The sequence below is a fragment of the Neofelis nebulosa genome, chromosome 18, assembly GCF_028018385.1.
Source record: "Neofelis nebulosa isolate mNeoNeb1 chromosome 18, mNeoNeb1.pri, whole genome shotgun sequence".
NCBI classification, from domain to species: Eukaryota; Metazoa; Chordata; class Mammalia; order Carnivora; family Felidae; genus Neofelis; species Neofelis nebulosa.
In genome coordinates, this window is record NC_080799.1 from 7,184,837 (window position 1) to 7,202,794 (window position 17,958).

The 17,958-nt window shown below is 53.9% G+C and overlaps 3 protein-coding genes and 1 long non-coding RNA gene across 7 annotated transcripts; 2 read left to right on the plus strand and 2 right to left on the minus strand.

Moving 5' to 3' along the window:
- The first annotated feature begins 25 nt into the window (after window positions 1-25).
- Window positions 26-4,005, plus strand: AP4M1 (adaptor related protein complex 4 subunit mu 1). Of its 2 annotated transcripts, XM_058710876.1 has the most exons (15): window positions 26-240; window positions 343-431; window positions 784-890; window positions 970-1,066; window positions 1,199-1,309; window positions 1,389-1,469; window positions 1,662-1,724; window positions 1,834-1,900; window positions 2,005-2,058; window positions 2,205-2,311; window positions 2,414-2,508; window positions 2,785-2,829; window positions 3,063-3,113; window positions 3,248-3,359; window positions 3,502-4,005. In XM_058710876.1, exons 1-15 carry the CDS (start codon window positions 183-185, stop codon window positions 3,724-3,726), a joined length of 1,362 nt encoding a protein of 453 aa, XP_058566859.1. In that variant the 5' UTR covers window positions 26-182; the 3' UTR covers window positions 3,727-4,005. The 2 variants fall into 2 exon arrangements, with proteins under 2 accessions (XP_058566859.1, XP_058566860.1); XM_058710877.1 differs by lacking the exon at window positions 3,063-3,113.
- Window positions 1,196-2,205, minus strand: LOC131501150 (uncharacterized). Its single transcript, XR_009256662.1, has 2 exons — window positions 1,803-2,205; window positions 1,196-1,499 (listed from the first exon to the last, which is right to left on the minus strand). It is a non-coding gene; the product is annotated as an uncharacterized LOC131501150 (long non-coding RNA).
- Window positions 3,931-17,855, minus strand: TAF6 (TATA-box binding protein associated factor 6). 3 transcript variants are annotated; one of them, XM_058710866.1, is made up of 15 exons: window positions 17,832-17,855; window positions 8,572-8,787; window positions 8,383-8,469; window positions 8,058-8,211; window positions 7,807-7,863; window positions 7,578-7,697; window positions 7,204-7,349; window positions 7,013-7,090; window positions 6,801-6,902; window positions 6,513-6,695; window positions 6,173-6,247; window positions 5,921-6,046; window positions 5,240-5,413; window positions 4,781-4,978; window positions 3,931-4,510 (listed from the first exon to the last, which is right to left on the minus strand). In XM_058710866.1, exons 2-15 carry the CDS (start codon window positions 8,725-8,727, stop codon window positions 4,130-4,132), a joined length of 2,037 nt encoding a protein of 678 aa, XP_058566849.1. In that variant the 5' UTR covers window positions 8,728-8,787; window positions 17,832-17,855; the 3' UTR covers window positions 3,931-4,129. The 3 variants fall into 3 exon arrangements, with proteins under 3 accessions (XP_058566849.1, XP_058566848.1, XP_058566850.1); XM_058710865.1 differs by lacking the exon at window positions 17,832-17,855 and adding an exon at window positions 12,718-12,985; XM_058710867.1 differs by lacking the exon at window positions 17,832-17,855 and adding an exon at window positions 12,739-12,756.
- On the plus strand, window positions 13,160-17,396 carry CNPY4 (canopy FGF signaling regulator 4). The gene is made up of 6 exons (XM_058710881.1): window positions 13,160-13,290; window positions 15,196-15,322; window positions 15,421-15,517; window positions 15,752-15,874; window positions 16,388-16,505; window positions 16,599-17,396. Exons 1-6 carry the CDS (start codon window positions 13,179-13,181, stop codon window positions 16,742-16,744), a joined length of 723 nt encoding a protein of 240 aa, XP_058566864.1. The 5' UTR covers window positions 13,160-13,178; the 3' UTR covers window positions 16,745-17,396.
- Window positions 17,856-17,958: the final 103 nt, after the last annotated feature.

Here is a 17,958-nt window from a genome sequence, read left to right on the forward strand (position 1 = left end):
AGGGAAGAGGCTCCTGAACCGGGACGGAAAGGCGGGGCGGACGCCGGTTTCCCGCGGTCTGAGGTGGCGCGGGAGGAGAATTGCTCTTAAAGGGCCAGCGTACGCTCGTCCTTTTGTTCCGGGGCCGCAGGGCGGGGCAGGCCCAACTTTCGTTGTCTCCCTGCCTACTCTCCAGAGCCGCCATGATCTCCCAGTTCTTCATTCTTTCCTCCAAAGGGGACCCGCTCATCTACAAGGATTGTATCCTTGACCTACGGGGCAGGAGGGGGGGCTCTGGGTGGGAGTGGTGCCCCGGGGCCTGACTGTATCGCTGGCTCCTTAGCTGTTCTTCCACCCGGTCAGTCCGCGGGGACAGTGGTGGTCGGGATGTGGCCGAGCTCTTCTACCGGAAGCTGACGGGACTGCCCGGAGATGAGTCCCCGGTTGTCATGGTAACCAGTGGCGGGGAGTGGGGGATGCGCCTCGCGGGCAGGGGGCGGGTGGGGAGGGCGCCTCCTTCCTCCCAGGGCTCTTTCCCTGAGAGCTTCCGCTTGGGGGGTACGTTACGCCAAATAATGTGAATTCAAGTTTATCAAGAGCTAACAATGCACCAGGCACAGGCTCCTCTCACGTCCCACTCCCCCCGCAACTCCGGGGTGGGTACTATTGGTTACCTCCCCTGACATGTCAGGAAGCTGGACCCCAGGGGGGATGCCCAGGGTTCTCAAGGCACACTGTTAGGAAGTCTCACGGGCCCTTAATCACAGCTCTCTTCCTAATGCTTCTTCCCCACCTCTGCCTCAGCACCACGATGACCGTCATTTTATTCACATCAGACACAGCGGCCTCTATTTGGTGGCCACGACTTCAGAGAACATTTCTCCCTTCAGCCTCCTAGAGCTGCTCTCCCGGTGAGGAAGGCAGGGCTGGGCACCTGGGCGCGGGGATCTGACAGGAGGGGCATATGCACACTCCGACTCGTTTTCTCAGGTTGGCCACTCTCCTGGGCGATTACTGTGGCTCCTTGGGCGAGGGGACCATCTCCCGCAACGTGGCTCTTGTCTATGAGCTCCTGGATGAAGTGCTGGTAAGGGCCAAGCATTTCCCTCACTGCACCCCATTCCTTGCAGATATGCAGTGTGGGTGGGAGGCTAAGTCCATTCATTTCCACCCCTTCCCTCCACTGACCTCCCACAGGCTGTCCTTCCTCTGCCCACAGGACTATGGCTACGTGCAGACCACATCCACAGAGATGCTGAGAAACTTCATCCAGACAGAGGCTGTGGTCAGCAAGCCCTTCAGTCTCTTTGACCTCAGCAGTGTTGGCTTGGTCAGTCGAGGGAAAGAGGAGGAGGAGGGGTGGTGGGTAGTGTCAAACCTGAAGATTGCTTGCTTTGGGTGCTTTACAGTTTGGGGCTGAGACGCAGCAGAGCAAAGTGGCCCCCAGCAGTGCAGCCAGCCGCCCTGTCCTGTCCAGCCGCTCTGACCAGGTGAGATGCATCAGACCCTCTGAGTTTTTCCTGGAACACCAGAGAACGAGATCCTGGTGTTCCCAGACGTGGACAATCCCTTCCCTTCCCCATGTCCCCACCCCAGGGCCCTAGCTTCCACTGGCCTGTCCTTTCTGCCTATGCACTTTACAACACAGGTCACTCAGCCTCCAAATCCCCTCTCTTCTTCAGAGCCAAAAGAATGAAGTGTTTTTGGATGTGGTCGAGAGGCTGTCTGTACTGATAGCATCTAACGTGAGTTTGGGCCCCCAGCCCTAGAGCAGAGGATAAACGGCTTTTGGGAAATGTATGGGGTCAGGGGCGGGGTGTCACCTCGGGACATTGATCTCTCCGTTCTTCTCAGGGCTCGCTGCTGAAGGTAGACGTGCAGGGAGAGATCCGGCTCAAGAGCTTTCTTCCCAGTGGCTCTGGTGAGAAGTCTGCAGGCTTAGCCCAGGGTGGGGTTTGGAACGGACTCCTTGGTGGTATGTGAATGTTGGTATCTGGTGGCCTTTTCTGTTCTTTTCTGTGACAGAGATGCGCATTGGCCTGACAGAAGAGTTTTGTGTGGGGAAGTCAGAACTGAGAGGTGAGAAGAAAAGGGGTCCTTCTCTCCTAGGTACAGGTTGCCACCAAAAGTTTCATGGAACAGAGATGGGTTTTCCCCCAGCTACCACCTTGCTGCTCTTCTCACCCACAACCTGGGTTAGGAGAGGACACTTTCTTTCCCTCCAGGTTACGGCCCAGGAATCCGGGTGGATGAGGTCTCATTTCACAGCTCAGTGCTCCTTGAGGAGTTTGAGTCTCATCGAATCCTCCGCTTGCAGCCCCCTCAGGGCGAGGTCAGGATTGGGCTGGCCTAGCACTTTCCATCCTCCGTTGGGAAGGGAGGCAAGTTCAGGTGTGAGGAGACCAAACTGACCTCCATTCCTGTCTGGTCTCAGCTGACTGTGATGCGGTACCAACTCTCAGACGACCTCCCCTCCCCACTCCCCTTCCGGCTCTTTCCCTCTGTGCAGTGGGACCGAGGCTCAGGCAGGTAAGGCCATTTTTCTCTTCTAGAACTTTCCCGAAGTCCAAGCTAATGCACATCTGTTCCCAAAGCGCATTGTGGAGGAGGGATGGTAACAGGTACAAGTCAGAAAAAGGCACCCTCCCTCCTATGCAGACTCAGCCCTTAGTGGAGTTGGGCTGGATATCATCCCTTCTCTCTCCTGCTTGGGGGCATGACCGACCTACGCAGCAGCCCTGCATGGGGGTCCCGGGTGGGGATGGTGAGAGGCCAGTGAGTAACAGAACCATCCCTTTCACCCAGGCTCCAGGTTTACCTGAAGTTACGATGTGACCTGCCCCCGAAGAGGTACGAGTAGGGGGTTAGCCAGGCCTCGTTCAGTATCGTGGGGCAGGACACAGGGCCCAAATACCTGTTGCTTCACCCTTCGGATGCGTCCGTCAGCTTCGGAATCCCATTCAGTTAGAGACAGGAAGGCTGGGAAAGGGGGTGGGTGTAACACCTGTGCTAGTGGCATTATTGAAGAGGGGGGACGAGTCACTGCCTTCCCGGGGCTGACTCTGTTCCTCTCTTCTTGGCAGCCAAGCTCTCAACGTCAGGCTGCACCTTCCCCTGCCGCGAGGGGTGATTAGGTTAGTGTTGCAGCCACAGGGCCCGGGAGGTTTTGCCAGCTTCCCCAGGGTGACAGGGTGGTGGCAGGGAGGGTGGGACCAGCCTGTCCCAGGAAGGCAGGCTGAGCACAGCGCCTGTCATCCCCAAACTTCAGCCTGTCTCAGGAGCTGAGCGGCCCTGAACAGAAGGCAGAGCTCGGGGATGGAGCCCTCCACTGGGACCTGCCTCGGGTGCAAGGCGGCTCCCAGCTGTCAGGCCTTTTCCAGGTACGAGCTGCCGACTCCCTGAGACCCTCTCTTCCAGCGGCATGTTTAGCCCCAACCACCCCTCCTCATGCACTGGACCTGAGCCCCATGCCCTCCCTCCTCTGTGCCCTCAGCACCCTTCCCTGGCCTCTGTCCCTCACAGATGGATGTTCCAGGTCTCCCTGGGCCTTCTGGCCAAGGACCCTCCACCACGGCCCCTCCGCTGGGGCTGGGCCCCGCCAGCCTCTCTTTTGAACTTCCCCGGCACACATGCTCTGGCCTCCAGGTGCGCTTCCTCAGGCTGGCGTTCAGACCCTGCGGCAATGCCAACCCCCACAAGTGGGTGCGACATCTGAGCCACAGTGATGCCTACGTCATTCGGATCTGAGGCTCCCCAGACGAGGATGCGGGCAGCAAAGGCAGTAGTCTGTGGAACCAGAGAAGGACGATACTGTCTTTTCCACCCTTCCAGACCATGGTCATGGACCTGGATGAAATGTCCTGAGTCCTGAGAGTCCAGGAGACCAGTCCTAGTTGACATATTTGACCTTCCTGTGGTACCTGACACAGGAAAGGCCGGGGTGGATCAGAATTTACAAATCAAACTTTTATTCTGAGGAACTGGCTGTATAATATCTAAAAGTAACATGGAAGAAGCAAACCATTACTTCCACCTAGTGTGTGTGTGTGTGTGTGTGTGTGTGTGTGTGTGTGTGAGAGAGAGAGAGAGAGAGAGAGAGAGAGAGAGAGAGAATCGGGGAGAGAAGAAGGTTGGCAGATGTGTGACAGCATTAAGGCGCAGGCTGAGGGGAGCCAGAGCCAGGGGGCTGGGAGCCGTTAGTTTTTGGAGTCCCTGGAGCTGGAGGGGGGCTATCCCCAGCTTCCTGTTTCCCCCCACAGAGGGCACTGCCCCCAAGCGGGGAGGGGGCTGAGGATGGGGCAGGAGCTGGAGAAGGATGGGAGGTGGGGCCTCCTTTGCCCTCCCCTGTAGGAGGAAGAGAGACCACGATGTACTTCTGGACGCTGCCCGGACCAGAGGGAGCAGTGCTAGGGGGTGCGGTGGTGGCAGTAGAGACCAGCTTGACGATGGGCTGCACGCTGGGGACCGTGGTGGTGACGGGAGAGGTAGTGGTGGAGCCTGAGCCAGGGGCTGAGGTGCTGAGGGACAGGACCTGGGGGGAGAAAGGAGAGGCACTGCCTGGGGGAGAATTCACCTGTTCCGGCAGAAGAGTTGATGATTCATTCACCTGCTCAGGTGCCTGTAGGCCTGAGACCCGAGCTCAGGATGAGCAGCTATGCCTTATGGCCTCCGTGAATTGCTCCTTCCTGCTCCTGTCTTTAGGCCCAGGGGGGACTGGGCTCTACTCTGGGGCCCCCAGGGTACTTGGAGGTAACCCTGGTCGTGCTCCGCACCCTCCCCAGTCCCACCTGAGTCCCAGTACCTGTTGAGTGGATGAGGCGCTGGAGGATGAGGACATGACAATAAACTTGGTTGGAGGAGGGGAAGGCTGAGGCGGGGCAGCAGCTCGCGCAGACACCAAGGTCTGCACAGGCAGTGCAATGGAGCCAGGGACCTTCAGCAAGCCAGGGGTCCGAGGGCCAGGCTGAGGGGCCTGGGAGAGGGTCAGCGTGGGCCGGGGCTGCACAAAGAAGAGGCAGGAAGGAAATGTGAAAAGGAGGGGCACTTATTGCTGCTCCTCAGAGGGTCTCCCTTGGGTTGAAGAATCATCCACTAAGGGGACTCAGATCCCCCAAGTCTCACTCAGAGGGCCCTGTGTTTTACAAAAGCAAGCGTGCGTCTGTGAGTCCCCCACCCTGAAGGGAACCATGGCCCTGTCCCCCCTGCTTGCCCCCTTCCCACGTGTTTCCTCACCAGACCCCTCTTCCCCCCAGTCCCTGACCTGAGTGATGGTCAGAGTGGTCCTGTTGACCTGCTGAGCCTGCAGAGCAGCCTGGGCCCGGGCCTTGACAACATGAGAGCAGAGGAGGGGCCCGAGGGACCCAAATTCTGCCCGATAGGCATCTTGATTGTCAGGTGGTAGGCGCAGCTTTGCCAGAACAGGGGCACAGTGTTTCTGCAGAGAAAGCAAAGAAAAACAAGGTAGGTGGAGGGCTGGGACACTCAGGAAGTGACAAGGAAGGGGTGAGAAAGGAAACTGCCCATTACTCCAGTGCGTTGTGTTGCAGGCCGGGCTGCTGGGCTGGCAGTGTGTGTGAGGATCCCCAGGCAGCACCAGCGTGGATGGGGAAACTTGCTGAAAACACTTGTGATTTCTAAGGGGTGGCTGGTCCACAGGGGGATGCCCTGCATGGAATGCAGCACAGTGATGGGGAAGCCTCAGGGGCGGTCCAGTCTAAGCAGGGTCACAGGCTGACGGTTAAGGTCTCTTATTTCTTACTTAACCTCTTGCCTTTGTCTCTCCATCTGCACAACAGTATTGGGCTCAGAACACATGAGGCAAATGCAATGAGTGAATAAAAGACAACAGCTGTTTACTGATTGTCGTGCCTGTGTGTGTGTGGGGGGGGGGAGTGGTGGGGGGAAGGACTGGGGGGAGGGCAGGGACAGGGGTTCTAGTCACCAGGAGGAGGCTCTGCACATGGTCAGCTCCAATGCGGTCAATGTTGCTCAGCACGGGGCCGTCCAGGACACCGCGGATCCGCTCCCCTTCCTGCTGCAGCCGTGGCAGAATCAGAGTCTTAATCACCTGTTGGAAAGGAAGGGGACAAGCCAGGGCCCTCGGGTCACCACAGGGCCTTGCAGGTGGGGCCCTTGCCCACTAGGACCCACGATGCCTCCTTTCTTGCAGTGTTCCCCGCGCCGGGGGCCTCACATCGTGTCCGAGCTCTGCCAGGCCTGCGATGGAGCCATACCGCGTAGTCCATGGAGTCTTCTCGTCCACCCAGCTCTGCAAGGGGAAGGAAGATATAATGGGGAAAGGGGCCCGAGAGGCTAATTGTTACGGAATAAGTCTCGCGAACACACTTATGTTGTAGATTGTTACAACACTACAGATGTGGCCCAGGTGCCAGTCCCTGTCCATCTCCCGCATCTTTCCACTGTCACTTCCTCTAGCCACGCTGAACCGCCTCTGGTGTGGGTGAAGCTCTTTGCCCTGGTCACCACCCTGGGGTGGAGACGCAAGATCGTCTACACTCCTCATTTTTGCTCACCTTGGTGAAGGTCTTGGTGATCCGGGACTGGATGTTGTTGGTGGTCGTGCTGAAATGCTTGCAGATCTGGGCCACGAGGCGGGCAGCAAAGTCCCGGAGTGCCCAGTGATTGTCCACATCTGGCCGCAGGCACAGCTGTCTGCTTACGATGCACGTCATCACAGCTGGAATCAACTCATGGACCTAAGGGAGAAGTGGCAAGTTGGCCAATTCTGAGGATGGCTTCCTGTTGGTGGCAACCAGGTGCCCCGACCCTAGGCTGAAAGGTGGGTGGGCAGGGCCGCTCACGTATTTTTCTAGATACAGCGTGGGGTTGTCCATCAGCGCCTTCACCATGCGCATCAGGTAGATGAGCAGGGCCAGGTTGTTCTGCACCACATTCACACGGACCTGCCAGAAGGGGAAGTGACAGGGCAGTGAGACCCTCCGATGAGCTCCCCCTGCTGCCTCCTCACCGCCCGGAACCTCATTCTGGGTCCTGCCCTTCTGCCTCCTCTCACCCCCTCCGAGATGAAGGTGCTGAATCTCGGCAGCATCTGATAGAGCCCTGGGTCCGTTGCAATGCTCTGCAGCGCCTCCTGCAGTGGGGAGGGAGCAAGTGACGCGGAGGGGCAGAGATGGGGAGGGATTCTTGGAACTCCAGAGAGAAGGAATGCCCCAGGCGGGGAGAAGCAGGTCGGCAGGGCCTCACCGCTCTCTTGGCCTCACAGGAGCCCACACACGCTTCAGTGATCTCCTTGTAGTACAGCTGCTGCTCCACGGACAGCTCGTGGATACTTCGGGGCTTCAGTCGCAAAGGGGCCCCCTCCAGCAGGGGTGGTGCCTTCTTCTCTTTCCCTGTGTGAATTGCCAAGACAGGTTTGAACACGAAGGCTCCAGAAGAGGCCTAGAGCCGGACAAACCTTTGCTCCCTGCCCGGTGAGACCCAGGACCTGGCTCCTCTCAGGTTTCCTGATCCTTTCCAGGGCTCTCCAGCCATAGGTGTCACCCCTTGCCCTGCCCTCAGCCACCTCACAAATCGCCATCTGGCAGGAGCACCGAGGGGCCCAGCCTAGCAATACTGACCTTTGCTGTCGGCTGGAGCAGCCCCTTGACCTTTGCCTTTCAAGGGTCCATCTTCCTCCTGGCCTGGCTTTGCTGACTTCAGGGGTTCTGTGGCCTCAGCCTTCTGCTGCTCTTTGGGAGCTGGTGGGAAAGCCGTCACAGCAGGAGTGACGAGAGTGGCAGGGGATATAAAGGAAGGAGAGGGGACATGAGATAGAGAGGGTTGGGCCTTGGGCACAGATGAGGTTACCTGGGGGTGGGTTCTCAGGTATAGCTGGCTGGCAGCCTTCAATGCTCAGCCAATGAGCTGTGAGGAAAGAAGGTGTCAAGTTGAACGGCTGGACATGGACACTAGGGAGTCACTCCATACCAGGGATGTGCTTTCCGTCCTGTCCCCACTTCCTGCAACTCCCTAGTGATCTCACGCTGAGGGCTTCTTCACTTGTGAGCCTCCTCAACCCCTTTTCCTCCTCCCCGCCACCCTGCGATCCCTGCCCCAACCTTTGAGGCAGACATCCAGGGGCACCCGGGGCAGAGGGGTATTGATGATGTCGCTCAGATCAACCTCCTTCTCCTCGTAGAAGTAAAGCTCCCGGCCCCCACCAGAGGCAAAACGAAAAGGAATGAACTCCTGGGCGTGGAAGCCATAGAGTGGCTGGATCAGGAGAGAGAGAGAGAGAGAGAGAGAGAGAGAGAAAGAGACATTGAGATGAGAAGGGAGCCCAAGGAGGCATGACTGAAGGCAAATGCAGTGTCAGGGAAGACGGGTCTCACCATCTTGCCCCCCACCAACCCTGCCAACCTCAGTCCCACATGTCTCAATCACCTCGACATTCTTTAGCTTCAGCGCGTAATCAATGTCACTGGTGGTTAGCTTCTGCCGCTTCCCCATGTGCATGAACTTCAAGGCATCCTGGGGGTGGGAGAACAAACATCAACTCAAGAGCCTGAGGAAGAAGGGGGCCTGGGCAGCATTCTTAACACAACGAAGGGCTGGGTGGAGCAGTTGGGGTACCTGTGCAATCTCCTTGATGCGGTAGCTGACCTCGTCTGTCAGCAGCTGGCAGGTCTCCTCCTGGATCTGAGCGATGCCCATGGACTCGGCCACCACTTTCATCGACTCTGAAGGCAGCACGGTATTGCTGAGCTTCAGCTTCTTCTCCTCAGCCATTCTGGAGCCTCTCTCTCCCTCCCCCAAAGAGTGATACCCCAGGGTGGAAAGATGGGAGACCTGGCAGGGGTATGGGGTGGGCAGAAATAAAAAAATCAACGTGTCCATCTCCGTGTAATTAGTATTGGGTGTAAGAGAAGCAGGTAGTGATCTGACCCGGTTCAACAAAATGTACTGAGCTCTGATTCTGTGCCAGGTGCCATGCAAGTGAGATATACGAGAACAGACGTGTCTTCAATTTAAATCCTGGCCCTAGATTACTTAGCTGGGTTATTTGGGCAAGTTACTTACATCCTCCCAGCTTTGGGTTTCTTCCCAATGCAGGGCTTGAACTCACAGCCCTGAGATCAAGACCTGAGATGAGGGGTGCCTGGGTGGCTAGTCAGTTGAGCGTATGACTCTTGATTTCCACTCAGGTCATGATCTCTTAGTTTATGAGATTAAGCCCTGTGTCAGGCTCCATGCTGGGTGTGGAGCATGCTTAAAATTCTCTCTCTCCCTCTGCCTGTCCCACCGCTTTCTCTCTCTCTCAAAATGAATAAACATCAAAAAAAAAGAAGAAAGAAAAAAGAAGAAGAAGAAGAAGAAAGAAGAAGAAGGAGGAGAAGAAGAAGGAGGAGAAGAAGAAGGAGGAGAAGAAGGGGGAGAAGGGGGAGAAGGGGGAGAAGGGGGAGGGGGAGAAGGAAGAAGGAAGAAGGAAGAAGGAAGAAGGAAGAAGAAGAAGACGACCTGAGCTGAGATCAAGAGTCAGACACTTGGGGCGTCTGGGTGTCTTGGTCGGTAGTGTCTGACTCTTGATTTTGGCTTAGGTCATGACCTCATGGCTTGTGGGTTCAAGCCCTGTGTAGGGCTCTGTTCTGACAGTGTGGAGCCTGCTTGGGATTCTCTCTCTCTCCGTCTTTCAAAAAAAAAACAAAAACAAAAAGAGTCAGATGCTTAACCAACTGAGCCACCCAGTGCCCCAATGATCGCAAACTGCCTGACAATCATACCACACCTCCGTGCACTCAGTCCCCCTGTCCTACATGATACAACCTCTCCTCCGCACTTTACGCCATTAGAAGAGACCCCCATAGACTCCCACTGCATCCACCAACCTAACAGCACTGGCGCCCACATCTTCTGCCTTCCTGCCTGTTACCGTAGAGAAGTCATTTGTGCCCCTTGCCAACTCCAACACTGCTTCCGTCTCCCTGCATCACCACCACATTTTCAACCTACTTGGTCGATGGTTCCCATCAGCCTCCCAAATGCACTTACTTCTCCCTTCTCAAGAAAACAAGACAGTCGTCTATCCATACACCAGACTAGTATCGAGCCTGAAAAAGGAAGGTGATTCTGACACATGCTACGACATGGGTGAACCTTGAGGACACTATGCAGAGTGAAATAAGGGAGCCAGAAAAGGGCAAACAGTGTTATGATTCCACTTTTATGAGGTTCTTAGTGGAGTCAAATTCATAGACTCAGCAGAATGGGGTTGCTGTGGCTAGGGGAGGAAGAATGGGGAGTTAGTGTATAATGACAGAGCTTCGGTTTTACAACATGAAGAGTTCTGGAGATGGATGGTGTGACGGTTGTAGAACATCATGAATGTATTTAATCCCGCTAAAGTGTACACTTGAAATGGTTTCAGATGGTGAGCTTTATGTTATGTGTATTTCACCACAATTAAAAATTTTAAATGTTAATTTGGGGTGCCTGGGTGGTGGTTAAGCATCCAACTTTGGCTCAGGTCATGACCTCACAGTTCTCAAGTTCGAGCCCCCCATCAGGCTCTGTGCTGACAGCTCAGAGCCTGGAGCCTGCTTTGGATTCTGTGTCTCCCTCTCTTTCTGCCCCTCTCCTGCTCACGCTCTCATTCTCTCTCAAAAACAAAAACATTTGAAAAATTAAAAAAAAAAAATGTTACTTTTCATTCCACTTTCTCTAGAAGAGCCCCATGTTTCGGCTCCTCCTTGCAACTAAACTCCCTGAAAGAATTATCCTAACTGTTTCTACTTCCTTTCCTTTCTTGCACCTACTCCAATCAAGCTTTTGACCCCACCAGGTCCCTGAAACAGCTCAAGGTCGCCGATGACTCCACACTGTGGAATCCAAGGTCCACTCTCTGTCATCATCAGACTTGACCTGCTGGCAGCATCTAGTATAGCTAGACTACTCCCTCCTGAAGACACTCTTCACTGCACTGCACACTACCTTCTCCTGGCTTCCTCCTATCTCACTGGCCACCCCACCCCCCTCGGTTTCCTTGACAAGTTCTTCCTCTTCTCATCTTAAAAAAATACATAAATAAAACTGCCTAATGCTGGAGCGTCCTGGGCTCAGTCTTTGGTCTTCTTCTGTAGCTACACTTAATTTCTTTGGTAATGTCAACTACCCTCAATTTTCAGTATTGCTTATAGGCGGATGGCCAAATTTCTATCCCCAGCCCAGGGCGGTCTTCCTAACACCAGTGTTGTATATCAAACTGTCGACTTAAATCTCTTCTACAGCTGAACTCCTGATCTCTCACTCCCCACCAGGTCCAGCCTGTTTTCTTCATCTTCATGGCAATGCCATCTATCCAGGCACTCACTCTTTATGTGAGCCCTCACATCAAATCAGTTGGGTGATCCAACCTGACTCCTCCACTCCCAACGGCATGCCCAAGTCACCACCATATCTCGCCTGGCTAATTCCAATAGTCTCCTGACAAGGGCTTCCTGCTTCCACCCTTGCTCCCCACATCTCTTCCTAACACAGCAGCCAGACTGATTCTGTCAAAACATAAATCAGACTGGGTCATTTTTTTGTTCAAAACCCTGGAATGGCTCCACATTTACCCTATAGTAAAATCCAAAATCCTAATTATAGTCTATAAGGCCCTTCATAATTTGCCCTCACTCCAATCACATCTCTGATCTGTTTTCCTTCCTTCTTCCATCTTGATCCAGCCTCATTCTCCTCCTGCTGTTCAAACCTCACAGGCAAGCTCTTGCTTTTTGGCCTTTGCTCTTTTCCTTCTGCCTTGAATACTCTTCCCCAGATGTTAGCTTGGCTGCCTAGTCCCATCACCCTATTTAATACCACACTCCAACCCCACTCTGCTCTTTTTTCCCCCACGGAAAAATTTAACATCTGCTAATATACACTGTATCATTTCTAATTGTTTATCACCACCACCACCTTCCCTTTGTGTTCACTGATGTATTCCAAGACCCCGGACTGGTGCCGGAGACACTGTACTCAGTAAATACTTGCTGAATAAATTAATGAAGTGTAGGGCTTAGAGATGTAGGGGCTCAGTGAATACATGGCACCACTATTCTCTTGATGAACAAGATATAGGTCCAAGTTTGGAACCTGCTTTGTGGCCAAAAGGAGAGTGGCTCGCTTGGAGTTAGCATTAGGAAGACTAAGGTCAAAGTGTTTAGGACTGACGGTGAGGTACTGATGGGGGCGTTCTGGAGGGGTGAGCACGGGGGCGAAAGAGAATTTGGTCTCCGCCTCCACTTTTAAGTCGTACGTTCATGGAAAACATTTATTCAACACATACTCTGTGCCCGGCACTGGGTAAACAAGACGCTGTCGTGTCCCAGGTCAATGGCGAACTCTTACTAATCCTTCAATACCCTCCGTACCCTCTGCCAGTAAACAGCTCACGAAACACACTACGGCCTCAGGAGCCCCTCAGGTCAGTGGAGTCGGCAGGAAAGCTTCACAGAAGATGGTTAACATGAGCTAGACTTGGGTAGTGGCTTCCCCGGCAAGGAAGCGAATCGAAGGTCCCCAGGCAACGGGTACAGCGCGAAAGAAGGCGCTGAGAGCCCACCTCATCCCCCCAACATCCCCCAATGCAAACATACACGTACGGAGTCCCCCCGCACGGACACACAACCCACCGCCCTCCTCCCGGTTCCCACATGGGCCCTTCAAAGGGCCTAGTCCCGGGTAGCACTCAGACCCTTCCCCACCAGCCGAACGCCCCACGCATTAAAAGTCTCTCACCGCCGCCAAAGCACCGCTCACCCGGCGCTCGGCGCCATGTTCGCCCCGCCCCCTCCCGGGAGCAGGTCCTGGTAGAGACGGAGAGCAAGTCGCTGCCCCTTCCCCGAGCCGGAATGAGTCTCCTAGGCTCACGGCCTGAAGTGGTATAAAAAACGGGTTTCTCAGTCTACGTGTAAGGAGCACATACTCCTACTGCAATTAACTTCAGTTTATTCCTTCACTACCCGGCGGCCAGGACCCCAAGAGGCGCCACAAAACCGAGGCGGGACAGCCAGGAGCGCTATGAGGCTCCACCTCCTTTCCGGCCGGGACTGCGCGTGCGCCTCGCAAGCCAGGCTGGCTAGAAGTTCCCGCTGACACCGCCTCGAAATTTAAAGGGCCCGCTGCCTTCACGAAGTTGGTTTGAAGGCAAGGGGTTGTTGGTTTGGAGAGCACTTTGTTGGTTTGGAGAGCACTTTGTCATGGGACCCGTGCGGCTGGGAATGTTGCTTTTCATTTTGGCTGCGTACGGCGCTTGGGTTGGGACGTCGAAGGAGGACGATGACACAGAACGCTTGCCCAGCAAATGCGAAGGTATCTGAAGGGAGTAGCTAGCCCCTATTCGCATCCCTCTGCCCATCTCTTTAGTCTGGGCCGAACCAAATGGACCATGATGGGTGGGTCACTAGATCTCTTTGAAGACCTCAGGGAGACTCTGGCTGAATTTGAAGGGGGTCAAAGGAGGGAACGTAGAGCGCTACCCCACAACTATGGCACTACAATTCCCATAGGACATCCAGAGGGAGCCCGCTTTTTCTTAGTAGCGTAGCCCCAGTGATTTGTGGGAATTGTAGTTCAGAGATCGTGCCCAGGATGGCCCACTTTACTGAGCATCTGAAGTGTGTTTCCCCCATGTCACTAAACCTAAGTCTGGGGAACCTGCAGGAGCTGGGTATGAGGCTCATACCTTTTGGCCATCCTCTGCTCCACCCTTTCAGAGACGCTCTCAAATTACAGGCCCCACGCTCTCCCGGGGCAGGTTTGGAGGTAAGGAAATAAGCCCTTGAAGCTCATAAAGGAGAGAGGAGGCCACATAAGTGGAGGAGGTTCCCTGTAGGTGTAAGGGTTTGCAGAGGATGCATACTTATGGATTTTACTGTGAACAGCATCTTATATGGCTGCACCACAGCGGTGGGGGACGTGTGCAGCTGAGAAGGGACACTTAAGAGCTGGGCCATTGAGTGCCGTGGTTTCCTAGTTTTGTTGCTTTCCTGACTTTAATTTCTTCCCTGGATTCTTTTTCCCTTCACCTCACTCCACACTGAATTTCATTATCAGTATTCTGCATGACCTGGACCTAACCTCTCCTTCATTTGTGTCCCTGCTTTTCTCCCCACGCCTGTCATTTTTCTACACACAGACCTGGTCATGTCAGTCCTTGCTGTAACATCTCTGCAGGCCTCCTGCTGTGGTCGGAATACAGCCATTTTTGACAGTCTCTGTTGTATGGTCCCCACCTCTCTTACATTTCGGTACCTCAACTCCCTTCCTCAAAGTGCCCATGCTTCAGCCTCGCTGAACTTCTCACCTGTCACCGAGCCTGCCTTATCCTCTTGCACCTCTGTGCCTTAGCACACTGTTTTTCGTTTTGCCTGGAATAACCCTCCCTTCTGCATTTGGTTCTTCAAGGCCCAGTTCAGATGTCAATTCCTTTGGAAGCCTTCTTCCTTTTCTGTCACCTCCCACTATATTGTTAAGCCCGTGGAGGAAAGGAGAGTACCTGTCTCTGAGGTCCTAGCGTAGTGTCTGGAACATTTTAGGCACTTTTGTTACCTGCCCTGTGTTTAGTTTGCGTGGCACTTCTGTATAGGCCACTCCCTTTTTTTGGGACCCACTTCATGCCAGGCCAGGTGCTATTTGCTGGAAGACAGTGGTGGAACATACACAACGCTCATCCTTAAGGAAATCACAAGCCGGTAGGAAGTCAACACATGACAATTTCATGAATTTTGCATTTCCTAATGAGATTAAATCTCTTGTTAACCTCTAGTGCAGGGCCCATCACAGCACACTGTCATCATTTTATTTGTCCCCAACTGCATCAGCAATGTCTTGTGGATGGGGTCATGGGTCTTATTGCTATGTTGCTGTTGTACATATAGGAGCTCAATAAATAACTGCAGAATAAAAGCAAACACATACAGTGCTCACTATATGCCAGGCACTATCCTAGGGGCTTTATGTAGATTGATCTATTTAATCCTCACAACCCCCCTCCACAGGAGGTCCTATTATATTATTATCTCCATTTTAGAGATGAAGAAGCCAGGGCACAGTGGAATTGTCACATAGCTATTAAGTGGCTGAGTCAGTATTCTAACCATGCCAGTCTGGCTCCACAGTCTGCACTTGTAACCGTCACGTTCTGCTGCTTTTGCTCATCTACAGAATGAGTTGCTGGTATGTTTGTTTGTCTTTCACATCCTTTTGGACATCTAGTGTGTAAGCTGCTAAGCCTGGAGCTACAGGAAGAGCTCAGTCGCACTGGCCAATCTCGAGAGGTGCTGGAGCTGGGGCAGGTGCTGGACACGGGCAAGAGGAAGAGACATGTCCCTTACAGTGTTTCGTGAGTTCTTTTTGGTGCTCCCTTACCTTCCAACCCCTGAGGGAGCCCTGGGAGTGCCTACAGCATCCAAGGAGTCTTTGTTTCCCCTCTTCCCACAGAGAGACAAGGCTGGAAGAGGCCTTGGAGAATTTGTGTGAGCGGATCCTGGATTACAGTGTTCATGCTGAGCACAAGGGCTCACTGAGATATGCCAAGGTCAGACCCTTCCCTAGGGCAGCATTCCACTTTTCAGAAACAACAATGGATATCCCCTGGGACCCATCTCCCTCCAGCTCTGGAGAGTGTCACCACCCCCTTGTTAGACTCCCTCATCTCACCCTCATGGAGCTCACCCCTGGGTCTCCAGTAATTGACGGTGCTGATATGGCAGAAAGGGGAAAAAAGAGGTGGGGCAGGGGGCTCGGCTGATTCTAGATTCCTATCTTTCAGGGTCAGAGTCAGACCATGGTAACACTGAAAGGTCTGGTGCAGAAGGGGGTGAAGGTGGATCTGGGGATCCCTCTGGAGCTGTGGGACGAGCCCAGCGTGGAAGTCACATTCCTCAAGAAGCAGGTAGGATGGGGTAATGCACTGCCAGGGCAATGAGAAGGGAGCCTGAGGGGAGAGCTAGATCCTAGGGAGGTCCACCTCTGAGCAGAGAGAAGGGGGCAGAGTGAGGACTCTATCATTGATTGAAGTGGGCCCAGGAGCATATCAAGGAGTAATAGTAGAGGCTAAAAATATCTACTACCACTTACTGAGCACCTACTATGTGTCAGATTCAGGCTCCCAAACTTTCCAGCTGCTGCCTCATTTTCCTCTCAAAGCACCCTCACACTGTAGGTACTATTACCATTTCCCATTTTATAGGCAAGAAGCCTGAGACATAGAGTTTAATAGTCTACTTGGTAGAACAGGTACTAGTAAATGTTTGATGAATGAATGAGGACCACACAGCTAGTAAGCAGGGTTTAGCCTCCTGGCTACCTGCCTCTTCAAGGTGGGGTGGGCAGAAAGGGAGTGAAGAATAGAGAGGAGGTTTCCAAAGCCCAGCAGAGCATAGTTCCTTCTGACCCATTTGATCAGTGTGAGACGATGCTGGAGGAGTTTGAAGATGTTGTGGGAGACTGGTACTTCCACCATCAGGAGCAGCCCCTACAGCATTTTCTCTGTGAAGGTCATGTGCTCCCCACTGCTGAAACTGGTAAGTGTGTGGGGCTGGCCCCCTTCCTGCCAGACCACAACCTCCCCTCCCCCCAGGACTAATACCTACATTGTTTTCTATCACCTAACCTAGCGTGTCTACAGGAAACTTGGACTGGAAAGGAAAAGATCACAGATGGGCAAGAGAAGACAGAAGAGGAGGAGGAGCAAGATCAGGAGGAAGAGGAAGGGATGACTCACACACCAGGGCACCCCAAGCGTGACCCAGAGGATCTTTGACCCCTGCTTTTGTTTGAGTCCTCAGGAGGGGCAGGGGTCCTGGAGAAGAACCCTCTGAAGTCTGAGCAATCCCTTCCCTGCCCCACATAAGGGTTTGTGTGTATGTGCGAGGGATCCCACCCCAAGGCTCGAAACTGTTCTCTCCTATCTGGTCTCAGGCAGGATCCTGGTGGTGCAGCATGGCATGGCTACAGGGACAAGGTGGGAGCAGTAGGTGGAAGGCCTGCCCCAACAGATCAGCCCTCTACCTGCCATCTAGCCCCTTAACTGTCACGTGTGTGGGGGGGGGACAGTATTGAAGGCTTTCCCCTTTAAATATCTCTCCTACTCCCCACCCCACCCAGAGGTCAATGAAGGCATTGGAGCTCTGGGCCTTAGGAAAGTCACTTCGCCCCTCGGGGGTCTGTTTTTAGACCCTTCCGAGGAAGAAGCCAGCGCGGACATTCTCTACGACCTATACACACGCTGCCTGCATCTAGGAGGCTACAAGCCAACAAATTTAACACGATGGGGACACTGTATCAGGATGGGGTGATGTTGATAAGTTGGGTAGATATTTGGTCTACTTCATATTAATTTCACCGAGGGCCCACCATGGGATTTCACAGGTGCCAAATTTTCTATATCGCTAGTAAATTTTTTAAAAATACCAGCTGGGCCTGTAGTTTCAAACAACTGACCTGCAAACAACATAGCTAGCCGATATAGCAGCGCCCACAGAATAAGCCGTTGGTGGCCGTCTGTTAGAAGCTAGTAGCGTTTTGTAATTTGCAGTTCAGGGAGACTAGCAGGGGTCCCCGGCTGATAATTACTTAGGCTAGGATCTGTGCGGCCCCTCTCGGCGCCTGCGGGAGAATACCCTGGAATTCAAAATCAGCGTGCGGGAGCGCGCGTCGGCCACCATACTCTGGGCTTACGGGAGCTCGCTGGGGACAAAATCCCTCATGCTTTTCCGAGGGCCAGTGTCCCCACGGAGAGGCAAGAATTAAGAGAAGCGGTGAAACTAAGTTCAAGACAGGGAACGGCTCCAGTTAGAATGAGGGGAATAAAGAGGATATCCTTAGGGGAGTGATGGGTGGGGACCTACCGCATAGGAGCGTGGCGACAGCCGAAGACACTGTGGGACTGGCAGGCGAGCTCACCCTAAGGGATGATTGGACGATACCATCTATGGGAGGGGGTTGGGGCGATACCACCTTAAGGGTGCGGGGGGG